The sequence below is a fragment of the Gopherus evgoodei genome, chromosome 10, assembly GCF_007399415.2.
Source record: "Gopherus evgoodei ecotype Sinaloan lineage chromosome 10, rGopEvg1_v1.p, whole genome shotgun sequence".
NCBI lineage: Eukaryota > Metazoa > Chordata > Testudines > Testudinidae > Gopherus > Gopherus evgoodei.
Window position 1 is genome coordinate 54,466,416 of NC_044331.1, and position 17,207 is coordinate 54,483,622.

At 43.6% G+C, this 17,207-nt stretch overlaps 1 protein-coding gene across 1 annotated transcript in view; it reads right to left on the reverse strand.

Annotated features, from left to right (window-relative positions):
• Window positions 1-12,070, reverse strand: part of MPG (N-methylpurine DNA glycosylase) — a 44,900-nt gene extending 32,830 nt beyond the window's left edge. Inside the window, exon 1 of the mRNA XM_030578933.1 lies at window positions 11,895-12,070. Coding sequence (XP_030434793.1) covers window positions 11,895-12,055 — 161 coding nt within the window. The 5' untranslated portion in view covers window positions 12,056-12,070. The remainder of the gene's footprint in view (window positions 1-11,894) is intronic.
• Window positions 12,071-17,207: the final 5,137 nt, after the last annotated feature.

Below are 17,207 nucleotides of genomic sequence, written 5' to 3' on the forward strand. Positions count from 1 at the left end.
AATAATTTGCAGAGCAACTAGCAAAAGACACACAAACTAATAGCAACAAAAAAAAATTAAGTAACCAGAAACAAGAAGCCTGCCAAACAATCAGTGGGGCCACTGGACAACCGAGAAGCTAAAGGAGTGCTCAAGGAAGACAAGACCATTGTGGAGAAGCTACTTGAATTATTGGCATTGGTCTTCACTGCAGAGCATGTGAGGGAGATTCTCACACTGGAGACATTCTTTTTAGGTGACAACTCTGAGAAACTGGCCCAGATTGAGGTTTCAGTAGAGGTGGTTTTGGAACAAATTTACCCAACAGTTCTGAAGGAATTCAAATATGAAACTGCTAAACTATTAACTGTGGTATGTAACCTAACACTTAAATCAGTCTCTGTACAAGATGATGGGAGGATAATTAATATAACTCCAATTTTTAAAAAGTCTCCAGACGCGATCCTGGCAATTTCAGGCCAGTCAGCCTAACTTCAATTCCCGGCAAATTGATTGAAACTATGGTAAAGAATAGAATTATCAGACACATAAATTAACACAATATGTTGCGGAAAAGTCTACATGGTTTTGTAAAGGAAAATCATGCCTCACCAATCTACTAGAAATCTTTGAGGGAGTCAACAAACATGTGGACAAGAATGATCCAGTGGATATAGTGTACTTGGACTTTTAGGAAGACTGACAAGGTTCCACACCAAAGGCTCTTAAGCAAAGTAAGCAGTCATGGGATAAGAGGGAAGGTCCACTCATGGATCAGTAAATGGTTAAAAAACAGGAAACAAAGGGTAGAAATAGTCAGTTTTCACAATGAAGAGAAGTAAATAGTGGGATCCCTCAAGGAGCTGTACTGGGACCAGTGCTGTTCAACATATTCATAAAGGATCTAGAAAACAGACTAAACAGTGAAATGGCAAAATTTGCAGATGATACTGAATTACTCAAGATAGTTAAATCCAAAACAGACCGTGAAGAGTTACAAGGGATCTCACAAAACTGAATGACTGGACAATTAAATGGCAGGTGAAATTCAATGCTGATAAATGCAAAGTAATGCACATGGGAAAACATAATCCCAACTATACATACAAAATGATGGGGACTAAATTCGCTGTCACCACTCAAGAAAGACCTTAGAGTCACTGTGGATAGTGCTCTGAAAAGAGCCACTCAATGTGAAGCAGCAGTCAAAAAAGCTAACCAAATGCTAGGAACCATTAGGAAATGGACAGATAAGACAGAAAACATCACAATATCGGTATGTAAATCCACCCCTTGAATACGGCATGCAGTTCTGGACACCCTGTCTCTGCAGAAATATATTAGAATTGGACAGGCACAGAGAAGGGCAACAAAGATGATCAGGGATATGGAAGAGCTGTTATACAAGGAGAGATTAAAAAGACAGTGAATTTTCAGCTTGGAAAAGAGATGACTAAGGGGCGGTATGATAGAGGTATATAAAATCACGAACGATGTGGAGAAAGTGAATTGGGAAGTGTTATTTACCCCTTCACATAACATAAGAACCAGGGGTCATCCAATGAAATTATCAGGCAGCAGGTTTAAAACAAACAAGGGGAAGTATTTCACTCAACATACAGTCAACATGTGGAACTCGTTGCCAAAGGATGCTGTGAAGGCCAAAAATAAAACTGGGTTAAAAAAGGAATTGGATAAGTTTATGGAGGATAGGTCCACCAATCGCTATTAGCCCAGATGGCCAGGGACCCAATCCCATTCCCCAGATGTCTCTAAGCCTCTGACTGAGAGAAGCTGGGACTGGATAACAAGGGATGGATCAGTCGGTAATTGCTCTGTTCAATCCCTTTGAACCACCTGGCAATGGCTATTGCTGGAAGATGGGATACTGGGCTAGAAGGACCATTGGTCTTACCCATTATGGCCCTCCTTATGTTCCTCTCCCATCATGGATTCAGCTGCTCAAGCAAAATCAATCACCCTCTTTCCCATCTAACAAACAAAATCAAGCTCTCACCTATAGCCCAGGACCTGAGGGGGCAGGCAGTATCTCAGCTCCTCTATGCAACAGCTAGACCTGCCTCTCCCTCTCACAGCTCTCCAGAGAGAGAGAGGAGGCTTCTGCTAACATTTCTTTGCCAGACAGGTCACAGCAGGGTGCCCGAGCACTATAGCAGAGGGAGACAAGTTCAGAGGTAAAGGTCCCCACAGTACGGTTACCATTAGGACTCTTGCCAATCCTACAACAGCCAGAAGGTACGGAAAATTTAAAGCAACAATTCTAGCAAGTAGGCAGACAGAAATCTGGATATGGCAGGTGACTGGCTGGCTGAAACACAGTCTGAGTTGATCTCTAATGACATCTGGATAGGACAGTACAGAGTACCAATCACTACGCTGGAATGTTGCACGAGGTAAAGGTAAATTCCCCTCCCTCTTCCTCTCCTGTCTCGACCAAACTCCACCCTGGGAAGGTGAAAGAGATAGATGACTTATTCAAGCAGAGAGGCTCTTCTTGAGTGCTGCAGACAGAGGAAAGTAAGGCAGGTCGGTCTTTTACATGAGGCTCTCCAGAAGCAGATGCCAAGCCTGTCAGCTGTCAAGTCCCTCCCCTCAGAGGAGGCATCGCCTGGACTTTTGGCATAGAGTGGAGTGTCCAGCCCCCACCACACCCTACAATGTGACATCCCAACCTTGTACAGCATTCCAGCATAGCAACTGGGACACTGTCTGCTCTGTCCTGTCATCAGAGATTATCCCAGTCCCTGCTCCCAAGAAGGAAGTGGAGGCAGAGGCTAGCCAATTATAGCTATAATCTGAAAGTGAACTATTTAGTCTTTTTTTTTTTTTTAAATAAAACCTTGATTGGGGGTTTACTCCTACACTCCTACCAATACTTTAAAAGTCTGGCAAAATTAATGAAGGTTACACTCAGCCTTAGTGACTGCTGGGGATGTTCGTTTCCTGTAAGAAAGAACTCCCGGTAGGTTCCCATCCATCTGGCTGCCACATGTGATGTAAAAGCTGGCCAGACATCTTAGTTGTTTTGAAATAAAATATTTATCCCGCTGTAAAGAACAGGCGAAGATTAAGGGGGAAGAAGAGAACTGATGAAAATTCACAGCTTCAAAATCTACACACAGGTTGCTGTTTTTTTACTGAAGCCATTCCAGGCTCTTTTCAACATTCAAACACATGGCACAAACCTGAAATGCCAAAATTACATAGTAAATGTGAAAAACAAACAGAAGTTAAGACTAAAACTGACAACAAATGTCACCCAGCTAGAGATCCCGAGATTTTAAATCAACTGAACTGATATCAATTATCATTTAGAAAGATGTCTAGGGAATGGAGAAAGGGAGTGAGGGTCATGACTTCTAACCTAAAGGAAGGAAAAAACGGAGTTGAAGTGACAGCACAGATCCCCAAAACTACAGTACTTAGGAGGCTAGCAGAGTACAGACCCACGTGGGTATGAGGAAAGCTTAAGTGTGTGAGGCACCACTGACATTCCAGGAAAAGATAGTCCCTTCCATAGCAGAGTGGCCTAGTTTCCAATGTTACACCAGTCTCTCCTTGTGACAAAACTCTATTTTCCAAAATAAATTTGCATCACATTTCTGATAGGCCTTGGACCAGGCTTCTTCCTTCCCCTCCCCATAGACAAAGTATATACTATTTCTAGGAGATCTCATGCAGGTCACATTTCTCCGCAGCAGTTGCTTCTCCAGGCATTAGCTGTGTCATTACACCATCTACCCAAGAGACTGTATGGCATTCAATACCTTCTCTATATAACTGAATTCCTGGCCAACCTATTTACATTTTTATGTACGAAAATAACTATGTTAAATGAAGGTTATTTAGGTTAATAAATCAACTTAAAAGTTAGGAAATGGCAGAATGTAAGTATCTGTGCAATCTTAATGTGTCCCATTGTGCACATGCATTCTTTATTTACATAATCACATACTGTTTTCCCCGCACTGGACAGCCGTACTCAATGCACAGGCTGGATGGTGCTCAGGAAACGAGGAAACTGTATTTCTTTCTATCCTGAACATTTAATATAATATTTACTTCACATCATCTATAGCCAATAATGTTAAGACCAATCAGAAGTGTTTTTTTTAAATATTAGGAACAAAAGAAATACTAACAATATATGGGTCCATGATGCATGGAGATGGTGATTACATCATTAATGATGCAGACAAGACAAGTGTTCAATCAACATTTGTGTTCTTAAATGTGGAAAGAAGCTGGATGATATATTGGTATCACATGATAGTGAAATCCTTTCTGTGCCAACAGTAACTAAGAAGGACATTAAACAGACTCAACAAAAGATAAATATTTTTAGAATGGCAAATCAGGATAATTGGCACCTGTTTTAAAAGAGTAGGCCGAGGACATCTCTGGAGCACTGATATTAATATTTAATAAATCTTGTACTATTTGGGAAGTTCCAGAGGACGAGAAGGAAGGAAAAGTTGTGCCAATATTTTAAAAGAGTAAATGGGATCATAAAGGTACTTATAGGCCAGACTGACACTGATCCTGGGCAAAATAATGGAATGGCTGATACAAGGCTCAATCAGTAAAGAATAAAAGGATGGTAGAATTAATGCCTAACGAGATGCTTTTTTACAGAAAATAGGTCCTGTCAAATAAGCTTGATTTTTAAAGTGTTGCTACAATACGCTTTGACTTCTGCAAGACTTTTACGTCATGATATGCTAATTAAAATAGTATCATTCAGAAATCAATATAGCACATATTAAATGGATTAGAAACTGAGATCTCAAAATGTCATTGCTCATAGAGACTCATCATCAAGCTGGGGGGTTCTAGTGGAGACCCAAGAGGATCAGCTTTCATTACAATGATACTGAATATAAAATCCAATGATCTGATAAATGTTGCAGATGACACAAAAAATGTTGGGTTGTAAATAAGGATGAAGACCTGTCACCCCAGCAGAGCAATCTGGACTGCGCGGCAACTCTGTATTTTAATACAGCCAAATGCTAGATCATATATTTAGGACCGAAGAACGCAGGCCACACTTACAGAATGGGGAACAGTATCCTTGTGAAAAGGACTTAGGGGCCACAATGAAAACTGGTGGAACACGTGCGCTCAGGGCAATGCTAGTGCCAAAACCAACCCTTGGATGTATAAGCAGGAGAATATTAGGTAGAAATAGGGAGATGTTGTTACCTCTGTATTTGACACTGGTGAGACCATTAATGGAATACTATGTCCAATCGCATGTATTTGTAAAGAAATATGCTCTAGTTAGTTATTGGGCTTAATGAGGAATATACAGGGTGAAATTCTCTAGCCTGTATGACACAGGAGATCAGACTAGGTGATCATAGTGGTCCCTTCTGCCCTTAACATGTATGAATTTATAAGCCTTGCATTTCCTGTTTTTGCTGAAGACTCCTTGGAGGAGCCAATAACTCCAGTGGTAACTATGACAAGGCTTAACTGAAGAAACAGGATTATTACTCTTTGTTACTGATTCTTTCCTCCAAAACTGTCAGGCAATTGAGTTAGCTAGGCATTAACAAATAAACAAAGCACCAAGAGTATAAACAGACAGAATAAAAATCCCTCTCTTCACCCAGGTTCCACTTCCTTTGGTGCCAGTAATATAATTTCCCTACTAGTTCTTCAGTCATCCACACAATATTCAAAGTAGACAATACCTGAATTTCTAATGTAAATTCCAACTCCCTTAAGATTTTTCCCCATGACTTCTTTACATATTGTAAAGAATTAAACAAAAGAACAACCCTGTTATTACCTCTGCAGATTTCTTTAAAGCAGGGATGTCAGAACTCACAAGTTAGCAGCCCGAGGCCGAGTGGACATTGGATTGGGTGGTTTCCCTAAGGAAGCAGCAAGTTATTCTGTCACTATGCCCTCTGATGCAGTAACTCAATGCCCCAGCAAGGTGTTAAGCGGCACTGTGCTGACAGAGACCCACTTCTTTCAGATGAGACATAAAAGGGAGGCACTGATTACCTGTAGCCCAGTGATACCCATGCATCAATGGTTCAGAAGCCAAATTACCAAACAACATTACCCAAAAGAGCCACAGTAGTGTGAATTCATTGTTTCATTCACTATAGCTCATTCATTTTTAAATAGCATGATGGGAAATATTTAGTTTATATATATATTACAGGCGTCGGCAACCTTTCAGAAGTGGTGTGCCAAGTCTTCATTTATTCACTCTAATTTAAGGTGTCGCATGCCAGTAATACATTTGAACGTTTTTAGAAGGTTTCTCTCTACAAGTCTATATATTATATAACTAAATTATTGTTGTATGTAAAGTAAATAAAGTTATTTAAATGTTTAAGAAGCTTCATTTAAAATTAAATTAAAATGCAGAGACCCCCAGACAAGTGACCAGGACCCAGGCAGTGTGAATGCCACTGAAAATCAGCACGCATGCCATAGGTTGCCTACCCCTGTATTATATATAATTCTCACAGCAAATAAGTTAATAACTTGATGCACGTTGACAATTGATTACCAGCATAGTAAAAGCATCCTGATTGGTTAATAACTTAGGTTGGTTAACAAACCACACACTGTTTTAATACCATGTGCTGCAAAGATCTGCACGAGACATTAAAGAGCCACTTGAAGCTTGTGAGCCACAGTTTGAGTATCATTGCTGTCAGGAGTGGTGCCAGGGTTTCTGATGCCCTAGGCGGACGGCCATTTCGCCACCCCCCGCGGGTCCGGTGGACCTACTGCAGTCATGCCGGCGGACAGTTCGCTGCTGGAAAGGCTCCAGTGGAGCTGCCACAGTGATGCCGGCGGGCGGTCTGCTGCTCTAAAGGCTCCGGTGGACCTGCCGCAGGCATGACTGCAGTTGGTCCGCCGGAGACTTTAGACCAGTGCACCGTCCTCCGAAATGACTGCGGCAGCTCCACCGGAGCCTTTCCAGCAGCGGACCATCCGCCGGCATGACTGCGGTAGGTCCACTGGACCCGCGTGCCGCCCCCCTGGCAAAATAGCGCCCCCCAAAAATTCTGGCGCCCTAGGCCATTGCCTAGGTCGCCTAAATGGTAGCGCCAGCCCTGATTGCTGTAGTCATTCAAGATCCTGAGGCACTATTTATTCTATTTACCTATGTTTATCTTGGTGTCTTCAGCATGATTAACAACCTTGGCACTAACCTGACCGAAACCTCTGAAAATTTCAACACTCAAGTAGTGTCAGGGAATCAGCATCCAATGAGACTTAAGCATGTCAGTTTTTACAGGACAGGGGACCAAACTCCTCAGGTGGTTTCAAATTAATACAGCATTAAGCTTTGCTGACAGTCCTAGACTGTTTGTGCAAGGCTGCTGTTAGATGGTAGCTGCATTCTAGCTTGTACAGCACACACTTAGCTGAAGTGAAAAATGCAAGCAGAACTTTAAGTTCTTGCTAGTGCATCTGTACTCTCAACTGCTGGAAGATCAGCACTTTCTCAGGAACACAGACGTAACTTTTATGGTTGTCAATTAATCGCAGTTAAACTCACGCAATTAACTCAAAAAAATTAATCACGATTAATCACAATTTTAATTGCACTGTTAAACAGAATATCAATTGAAATGTATTACATATTCTTGGATGTTTTTCTACATTTTCAAATATATTGATTTCAATTACAACACAGAACAAAGTGTACAGTGCTCACTTTATATTTTTATTACAAATACTTGCTCTGTAGAAATGATAAACAAAAGAAATAGTATTTTTCAATTCACCTCATACAAGTACTGTAGTGCAATCTCTTTAACATAAAAGTTGAACTTACAAATATAGATTTTTTTTGCTACATAACTGCATTCCAAAACAAAACAATGTAAAACTTCAGTTCAGTCCTACTTCTTATTCAGCCAGTCACTCAGACAAAGAAGTTTGTTGACATTTACAGGAGATAATGCTGCCCCCTTCTTATTTCAATGTCACTGGAAAGTGAGAACAGGCATTTCCATGGCAATTTTGTAGCTGCCATTGCAAGTATTTACGGGCCAGATATGCTAAACATTTGTCTGCCCCATCATGCTTTGGCCACTTTTCCAGAGGACATGCTTCCATGCTGAGAACACTCGTTAAAAAAAAAAATGCATTAATTCAATTTGTGACTGAACTCCTTTGGGGAGAATTGTATGTCTCCTGCTCTGTTTTAGCCGCATTCTGCCATATATTTCATGTTACAGCAATTTCAGATAATGACCCAGCACATGTTGTTCCTTTTAAGAACACCTTCACCACAGATCTGACAGACCGCACAAAAGGAACCAATGTGAAATTTCTAAAGATAGCTACAGTGCTCAACCCAAGGTTTAAGAATCTGAAGTGCCTTCCAAAATCTGAGAGGGATGAGGTGTGGAGCATGCTTTCAGACTCCGATGTGGAAACTACACAACCCGAACCACCAAAAAAGAAAATCAACCTTCTGCTGGTGGCATCTGACTCCGATGATGAACATGAACATTTGTTGGCCTGCACTGCTTTGGACTGTTATCAAGCAAAACCCGTCGTCAGCATGGACACGTCCTCTGGAGCAGTGGTTGAAGCATCAAGGGACATATGAATCTTTAGCACATCTGGCACGTAAATATCTTGTGATGCGGCCTACAATAGTGCCATGCGAGCACTTGTTCTCGCTTTCAGGTGACACTGTAAACAAGAAGCAGGCAGCATTATCTCATAGACTCATAGACTCTAGGACTGGAAGGGACCTCGAGAGGTTATCGAGTCCAGTCCCCTGCCCTCATGGCAGGACCAAATACTGTCTAGACCATCCCTAATAGACGTTTATCTAACCTACTCTTAAATATCTCCAGAGATGGAGATTACACAACTTCCCTAGGCAATCTATTCCAGTGTTTAACTACCCTGACAGTTACGAACTTTTTCCTAATGTCCAACCTAAATCTCCCTTGCTGCAGTTTAAGCCCATTGCTTCTTGTTCTATCACTGGAGGCTAAGGTGAACAAGTTTTCTCCCTCCTCCTGATGACACCCTTTTAGATACCTGAAAACTGCTATCGTGTCCCCTCTCAGTCTTCTCTTTTCCAAACTAAACAAACCCAATTCCTTTAGCCTTCCTTCATAGGTCATGTTTTCAAGACCTTTAATCATTCTCGTTGCTCTTCTCTGGACTCTCTCCAATTTCTCCACATCTTTCTTGAAATGCAGTGCCCAGAACTGGACACAATACTCCAGTTGAGGCCTAACCAGTGCAGAGTAAAGCGGAAGAATGACTTCTCGTGTCTTGTTTACAACACACCTGTTAATGCATCCCAGAATCACATTTGCTTTTTTTGCAAAAGTATCACACTGTTGACTCATATTAAGCTTGTGGTCCACTATGACCCCTAGATCTCTTTCTGCCATACTCCTTCCTAGACAGTCTCCCATTCTGTATGTGTGAAACTGATTGTTCCTTCCTAAGTGGAGCACTTTGCATTTATCTTTATTGAACTTCATCCTGTTTACCTCAGACCATTTCTCCAATTTTGTCCAGATCGTTTTGAATTTTGACCCTGTCCTCCAAGCAGTTGCAATCCCTCCCAGTTGGTATCGTCAGCAACTTAATAAGCGTACTTTCTATGCCAACATCTAAAATCGTTGATGAAGATATTGAACAGAGCCGGTCCCAAAACAGACCCCTGCGAAACCCCACTTGTTATACCTTTCCAGCAGGATTGGGAGCCATTAATAACTACTCTCTGAGTACGGTTATCCAGCCAGTTACGCACCCACCTTATAGTAGCCCCATCTAATTTGTACTTTCCTAGTTTGTCTATAAGAATATCATGAGAGACCGTATCAAATGCCTTACTAAAGTCTAGGTATATCACATCCACCGCTTCTCCCTTATCCACAAGGCTCGTTATCCTATCAAGAATGCTATCAGATTAGTTTGACACGATTTGTTCTTTACAAATCCATGCTGGCTATTCCTATCACCTTACCACCTTCCAAGTGTTTGCAGATGGATATCTTTAATTATCTGCTCCATTATCTTCCCTGGCACAGAAGTTAAACTAACTGGTCTGTAGTTTCCTGGGTTGTTTTTATTTCCCTTTTTATAGATGGGCACTATATTTGCCCCCTTCCAGTCTTCTGGAATCTCCCCTGTCTCCCATGATTTCCCAAAGGTAATAGCTAGAGGCTCAGATACCTCCTCTATTAACTCGAGTATTCTAGGATGCATTTCATCAGGCCCTGGTGACTTGCAGGCATCTAACTTTCTAAGTGATTTTTACTTGCTCTTTCCTTATTTCTCTTCTAAACCTACCCTCTTCCCGTAAGCATTCACTATACTAGACATTCCTTCAGACTTCTCAGTGAAGACCGAAACGAAGAAGTCATTAAGCATCTCTTGCCATTTCCAAGTCTCCCATTACTGTTTCCCCCTCCTCACTGAGCAGTGGCCTACCCTGTCCTTGGTCTTCCTCTTGCTTCTAATGTATTGATAAAAAGTCTTCTTGTTCCCTTTATTCCCATAGCTAGTTTGAGCTCATTTTGTGCTTTGCCTTTCTAATCTTGCCTCTGCATTCCTGTGTTATTTGCCTATTCGTCCTTTGTAATCTGACCTAGTTTCCATTTTTTATATGACGCCTTTTTATTTTGTAGGCACGCAAGATCTCGTGGTTAAGCCAAGGTGGTCTTTTGCCACATTTTCTCTCTTCCTACCCATCGGAATAGCTTTGCTTTGGGCCCTTAATAGCGTCCCTTTGAAAAACTGCCAATTCTCCTCAGTTGTTTTTCCCCTCAGTCTTGATTCCCATGGGACCTTACCTATCAGCTCTCTGAGCTTACCAAAATCCGCCTTCCTGAAATCCATTGTCCTCTGTTTGCTGTACTTCCCTTCTAACCCTTCCTTAGAATTATAAACTCTATTTCAGGATCACTTTCATCAAGCTTCCTTCTACTTTCAAATTCTCAACAAGTTCTTCCCTATTTGTTAAATCAATTCTAGAACAGCTTCCCCCCTAGTAGCTTTTTCAACTTTCTGTTGAAAGTTTCATCTCCTGCAAATGTAAACAAACATGTTTGTCTGAGCCATTGGCTGAACAGGAAGTAGGACTGAGTGGACTCGCAGGCTCTAAATTTTACATTGTTTTATTTTGAATGCAGATTTTTTTGGTACATAAGTCTACATTTGTAAGTTCAACTTTCATGATAAAGAGATTGCACTACAGTACTTGCATTAGGTGAACTGAAAAATACTATTTATTTTGGTTTTTACAGTGCAAATATTTGTAATAAAGTGAGCATTGTACACTATCTATTCTGTGTTGTAAATAAAATCAGTATATTTGAAAATGCAGAAAACACCCAAAATATTTAAATAAATGGTATTCTATTAACTGCATGATTAATCGTGCAGTTAGTTTTTTTAATTGCTTGACAGCCCTAATAACTTTGCATTGCCTTGTTTCCACTTCCCAGTCTGAGAAGTCAGCTGCCTTCAGAGAAAGGCACTACATAGTGATGGTTACTTAGTGCTGTGCACATAGGGACAGGTGACCCTCAGGAAGGGCGTAGGGTATATCCCATTTACAGACCAAGTACTGTCTTAAGGAAGAGGAAGCTGCAACCAGACCCTCATCTTCTGAAGAGCTGGGAGAGAAGCTGTAGCCGGCCTACACCCCGTGCCCCTCCTTCCCCAACTGCTGGGGTCGCCCCAGAGGGGGGCTGCACCCCGTGCCCCTCCTCCCCCAACTGATGGGGGAGCACCGGGGGGGCTGCACCCCGTGCCCCTCCTCCCCCAACTGACGAGGGAGCTCCCGGAAAGGGGGGGGGGGGGCTCCAGCCAGACCTCCTCACTGGGGTTTCTCGATGGCCGGTGGGGGAGGGGCAGTCCGCGCTCCTCACCTGGGCTCGCGCGCCTCCAGCAGGCGCTGTACGCAGGGGCGAGGCTGAGCTCGAGGAGAGCTGAGGGAGCCCCGCCTCACCGGAAGGACCGCGAGCTCCGGGCTCCGAAGTCCCGCCCCGGATCCTCCTGCCCTCCCGTTTCCCGGGCTCGACCGCCCCATGCACTATCTGGGCAAAGCCCGCGGCGGGAGCTTCGGGTCCGGCCCCTGCGCTTCCCTCAGGGAGCCTCTCCCCGTCCAGGGCCCGGCCGGGCGCTGCCCGCCCCGCGGCAGACCTAAAGGCCCGTTCTGTTCTCTGGGCTCGCCCCTTGAGCCCGCACCTCCCCCTGGACACCCGCACCTTTTGTTACTAGGGGCCGGAGTGCGGGGTGGGGTGCACAGGCCTGGAGGGTGCGGTCTGGCGTGGGGGGTGGAGGCCAGGCCTGGAGGGGGTAGCTTAGGGGAGGCTCCCAGGCACTCTGGGGGCACAGGCCTGCCCAGGAGGGTGCAGTCTGGGGGCCACAGGCCAGGACTAGAGGATGCAGTTTAGGAGAGGTTCCCAGGTACGGAGGGTGGGGGGGCACAGACCAGCCATGGAGGGTGCAGTCTGGCATAGGGGGTGCAGGCCAGGCCTGAAGGGTGCAGCTTAGGGGAGGCTCCCAGGTTCTGGGGGGGCACAGGCCTGCCCAGGAGGGTGCAGTCTGACAGCATGCACAGCTACAATACAAATAAGATCCTTCAGTTATTGGCAGTTGCTTGCCCATCATGTGTAGGTGCATACGCTCCCCCCAGTCATGGGGAGCCCTGCATATGCACAATACTAAGATACCAGACTCCACACATTAGGCATGTTAATTACCTTATTTTTATTGTATAAAATCCAAGTTCCCCTCACTCTCCCTGTCAGAGCCTGATTTATCTGAGTCCACTCACCTTTCTGTTCCACCGCAGAGCCCTACTTCCCTCATGCTCTGCTAGGTCCTAGCAGAACCCTGCTTCCTCCTGCAGAATTTCCTACACCTCACCCCATCCATCCCCAGGCAAAGCAATTGTCCCCACATCCCTCCCTCTAGACCACCCCGATCTATGAGCCTCCCACACCATAGATCGAGGTGGTCAACCTGTGGCTCTTAAGAAGTTAATATGCAGCTCTGCATAGGTGCTGACTCCAGGGCTGGAGCTAAAGGTGCTAACTTTCCACTGCTCAACCCCAGGCCCTGCCAGCCCTTACCCCAAGGCCCCTGCCCCCTCCCTGAGTCTCTTGTACACTGTGAAACAGCTGATTATGGTGGGCAGGAGACTGGGGGAGGTGCTGATATATTACTGTGGCTCTTCAGCAATGCACATTGGTAAATTCTAGACCTTCTCAGGCTCAGGTTGGCCACCCCTGCCACAGATCATTTTCTACCAGATGTATTAGCTGCAGTTTTCCCAGCTGAATCTCATTGCTATTTTCTGCCCATGTTTCTAATCTGCAGGAGGGGACTGTGATGGGGTGTCTACCTCACAACTGGCCTGAATTGGTAGAAAGGGCCTATTAACCCTTTGACAGACTGTACCTGGAGAAGAGGCAGGGCTGCCAAGCTCTAACTGATGATGAAGCACAGCTGGGCAAGGCCATCCTGAGCTCATATAAAACCAAGAAGTGTGGAAGTAAGATGGGGGCTATAGGAAGGAAAGTAATAGTTGCCCCTATGGAAGGAGGGCTGTTGGTAAAAGACAAAACTAAGTCAGTCTTGGGATCCTACCTGGGAACAGAGATGCTGGCAAGAACCTGAGAGAGGGTGAGGTAGCCACATAGAACAAAGGATGTTCTCTTGGTAACTAAGGGTGGGAAACATCAAGAGAGTCTGAGATTGGATAGTCTGTGGTTTTGGGGCTGGAACCTAGAGGAGAGGATCTGCCTAAGTTCCCCTACCAGCTAATAAAGTGACACCATCTCTAGGTAGAATAACAAAAGACTGCCTAAGACCATGGGACTTTGATACCCTAGAAGGGGAACTATAGTAACCTGGCTAGAGGGCCAAGCCATGAAGAGGGAGTATCTGAATCCAGTGAAAGAGATGAGGTGAGAAACCAAGGAAGGTGCATCAGACTGGTTGAAAACTAGTCTGAGATGTGGCCACAAGGAGGTGCCAAAGCAGTGAATAGTAAACTTTGTGACAGGGATGTTAGGAGAAAGCTTGCATGCTATGACTATTGGTAGCTATATTTCTCCAGCCTAGCAGCTGTAAAAGAAAATGTCTGTTTAGTGGCTAACCATCTACCTTATTTTCTAGACAACCTGTTATAGGCTTTTCAATTGGTCTGAGCCAAGGTCCTCTTCTGCAAAAATCTACAGCTAGTTGGTCAGCTTTAGCTTATGACCTTCCATCTTTCTGAGTTGATTGGGATTCTTGGATAGCCTTGAAGATGAGGCCTATCTTGTAACAGAGCTGGTTGGAAGCCAAGATCTCGAAGGGCTGCCTAGCTAGGACACAGGAGTCTCTTTGGGAAATATTTGTGAGGTCAGGAATCAAAGATTTCTTCTTGTACAATGTATTCATGAAAGGCTCTATTATGTGCTAGAGCTGTGACTGTTGCAAGTGGAGTTTCCAAATCCAGATAATTCAATGACTTCTTCTAACCACACATTCATACAGCCACACTCTGAATCTGTATGTAATAGTTCACAGATGGACTCTAATTCATACACTGGACAAATCCCATAATCTTTGAAGTTAATGGCAAAACTCCAATGGGTGCTCAGACACAACAGTAATGGAAGCTGTATAAGAACCTAAGGAAATGTGAACAATGGAATAAGGATTTCACCATAAGAACAAGCATTTAAATGCTATGTGTAATAAAGAGGTGAGTCCATCTAGTGACATGGAGAACCTGGTTAAACCAAGCACCTTTTGAATAGGTGTCTTCTAGTAACCTCCTTCCCTTGCTGTTAGTCTTGATGTGAAATGATAGAGAATTTACTACATCCCTTGGCAGTCTGTTCCAATCACTGTTGAAAATGTGACATTGCTGGTTTGAACATTGCTGATCTCCATGTCCACCCACTGGAGCTTGTTATACCTTCTGTCTTATCAAATACAAGAGGCTCTTTAGTCTATCTTCTCCCTCAGTAGATAAATATGGTCCATGATTAAGTTGACTCTTAACTTTCTCTTCAATACATTTTTTAAAAGATTGAGGTATTTTAGTCTCATTGTATTCATTGTTTTCCAAATCACAAATTATTCTTATAGCTCTTTTCTGAAGCCTCCAATTTTCAACATCTCCTGTGAAGCATTCTGCTATTTTTGTATCAACAGCATGACAAATACAAAATATGGAGATAAATATATTTAACTTCCTGTGAGTAGATCAGAGCCCAAATAGTGATTTTTTTTTTTTAAATAGAGCGAGCGCTGAATTAAATAGTCCCTTCATTCTGTGATTATAAGTTAACTTTTGGCCAGTGTGGAAGAGATTCTTGATTTAGTTTTTACTTAGCTTGGTCATGTTACAATGGAGTAATTTTTTTTTTTTGAAAGGTAGGTTTCCTTCCCCTCACCCCCAAACATCCTCTCTGTTTGAATAATTCCTTGTGCGTGAGACCTGCAAAGTTTGCTCCTTAGTTTAATTGACCTAATAGATAGAAAGCCATTCCTGATGGCCCGCCTTGCTTCATTCACTTTCCTCTTTTGGTTTCTGTTGTTCCTCCTTGGCCTTTCTAAAAGAATTTTCCTTAATCTTGGTATTGCTGTTATTAGCATAGGTGGAGCTGGTAGCAACAGCTACAGTTAAGATTGCCTAACATTTTCCATTATAAAGCCCTATTTTAGTGTTTATAAGTGCCAAACTTTAACTGTGGGGGCTAAAACTTTCCATGCTGGGTGCCTGTCTCAGGCTGAATTATATTTTAAAAATTTCAGCAAAATAAATTCACCTATTTCCAAGAATGAATGGGGGGTGGGGAGATGTTTTGATAATATCTTTACAATTCTTGAGACACTTTAATGCAAATAGGCTATGGAGTTGGGACTCAAAACTTAGTGGGAGGTTGCCCTCTGGTCAAAAAAGGGTTTTTTGCTGTCCCTATTAAAAATTCCTCCCCCCAGCCCAGTTGTAAGCCTCTGAAATTGCAGTTTGCATATGCCCAGTGAAGGTTTGCTAGAAGTCTGGCAGCTAAATTCTCTGAAGATTCTGTGCGCTTAGCATGCTCAAGCCCAGTTTTTTCCCTGCAATTGCTCCTGTTTGTTGAAGCAGAGGCTACTCTGTCACACTGACTACTGGAACTGAAAGCAGGGAGACTCTGTCCTGTCCTCTCAAGGGAGGAGAAGGAAGAAACAACTTGACTGCAGTGCAGGCAGCTGTGGAGTTGGAGGTACAGGGATAGGCTAGGGGGTGCAGTCTGAGGGGGAGCAGAAGTAGAGATGGAAGGAAGGGAAATGGGGACAGGCTGATGGGGGCACAGCTAGGGAACAGGAGCAGAGGAGGGATAGATGGGTAGAAGAATCCCTAACTACTACGGAACACTGCTGCAGAACCTGAAATTGAACCCCAATTTGCAAGCCTTGGCATTCCTCTGCTGTCTAGCTATAAAACCCACTGGCAAAGTGGATCAGCCAATAGAAGGAAGTGGAACATACAGAGGGTAGAACCTTCTCCTGCTATCAGTTAATCCATTAGTTCAAGTGGCTGGGTTCTGTGCTGTGAATCTTTAAGGATATAGCCCACAGGGGGGAGGGTGTTCAAAATCCTTCCTCATGATGGAATTTCTATTTTTTCAGCTTCAATTTTTAAAAGTTTGGGAAATTACATGCAAAATAAACTCCATTAAAAGTATGTTAAAGTCACACAGTTAAACACTCAGAAGTTAGAAAATGCCTGTTCAACTTTAATTTGTCCCCTTTGTGCAACTGGCTCCACTTCCCCTTACTGATGTTGGATGGAATGGGAACTCAGTTACTGCAGAGAATTCCTTCTTGGGTGCTGGCTGGTGACTCTTGCCCACATGCTCAGAGTTTAGCTGATCGCCATATTTGGGGTCGGGAAGGAATTTTCCTCCAGGGCGGATTGGCAGGGGCCCTGGAGGTTTTTCACCTTCCCCTGCAGCGTGGGGCACGGGTCGCTTGCTGGTGGTTTCTCTGCAGCTTGAGGTCTTCAAACCAATTTGAGGATTTCAATAACTCGGTCCTGGGATAGGGGTTGTTATAAAATTGGATGGGTGGGGTTCTGTGGCCTGCCTTGTGCAGGAGGTCAGACTAGATGATCAGATTGGTCCCTTCTGGTCTATGAGTCTATGTCAACCCCACATCCCCTCAGCATTCCCCATCCTCAGCCCGCTCAGAAACAC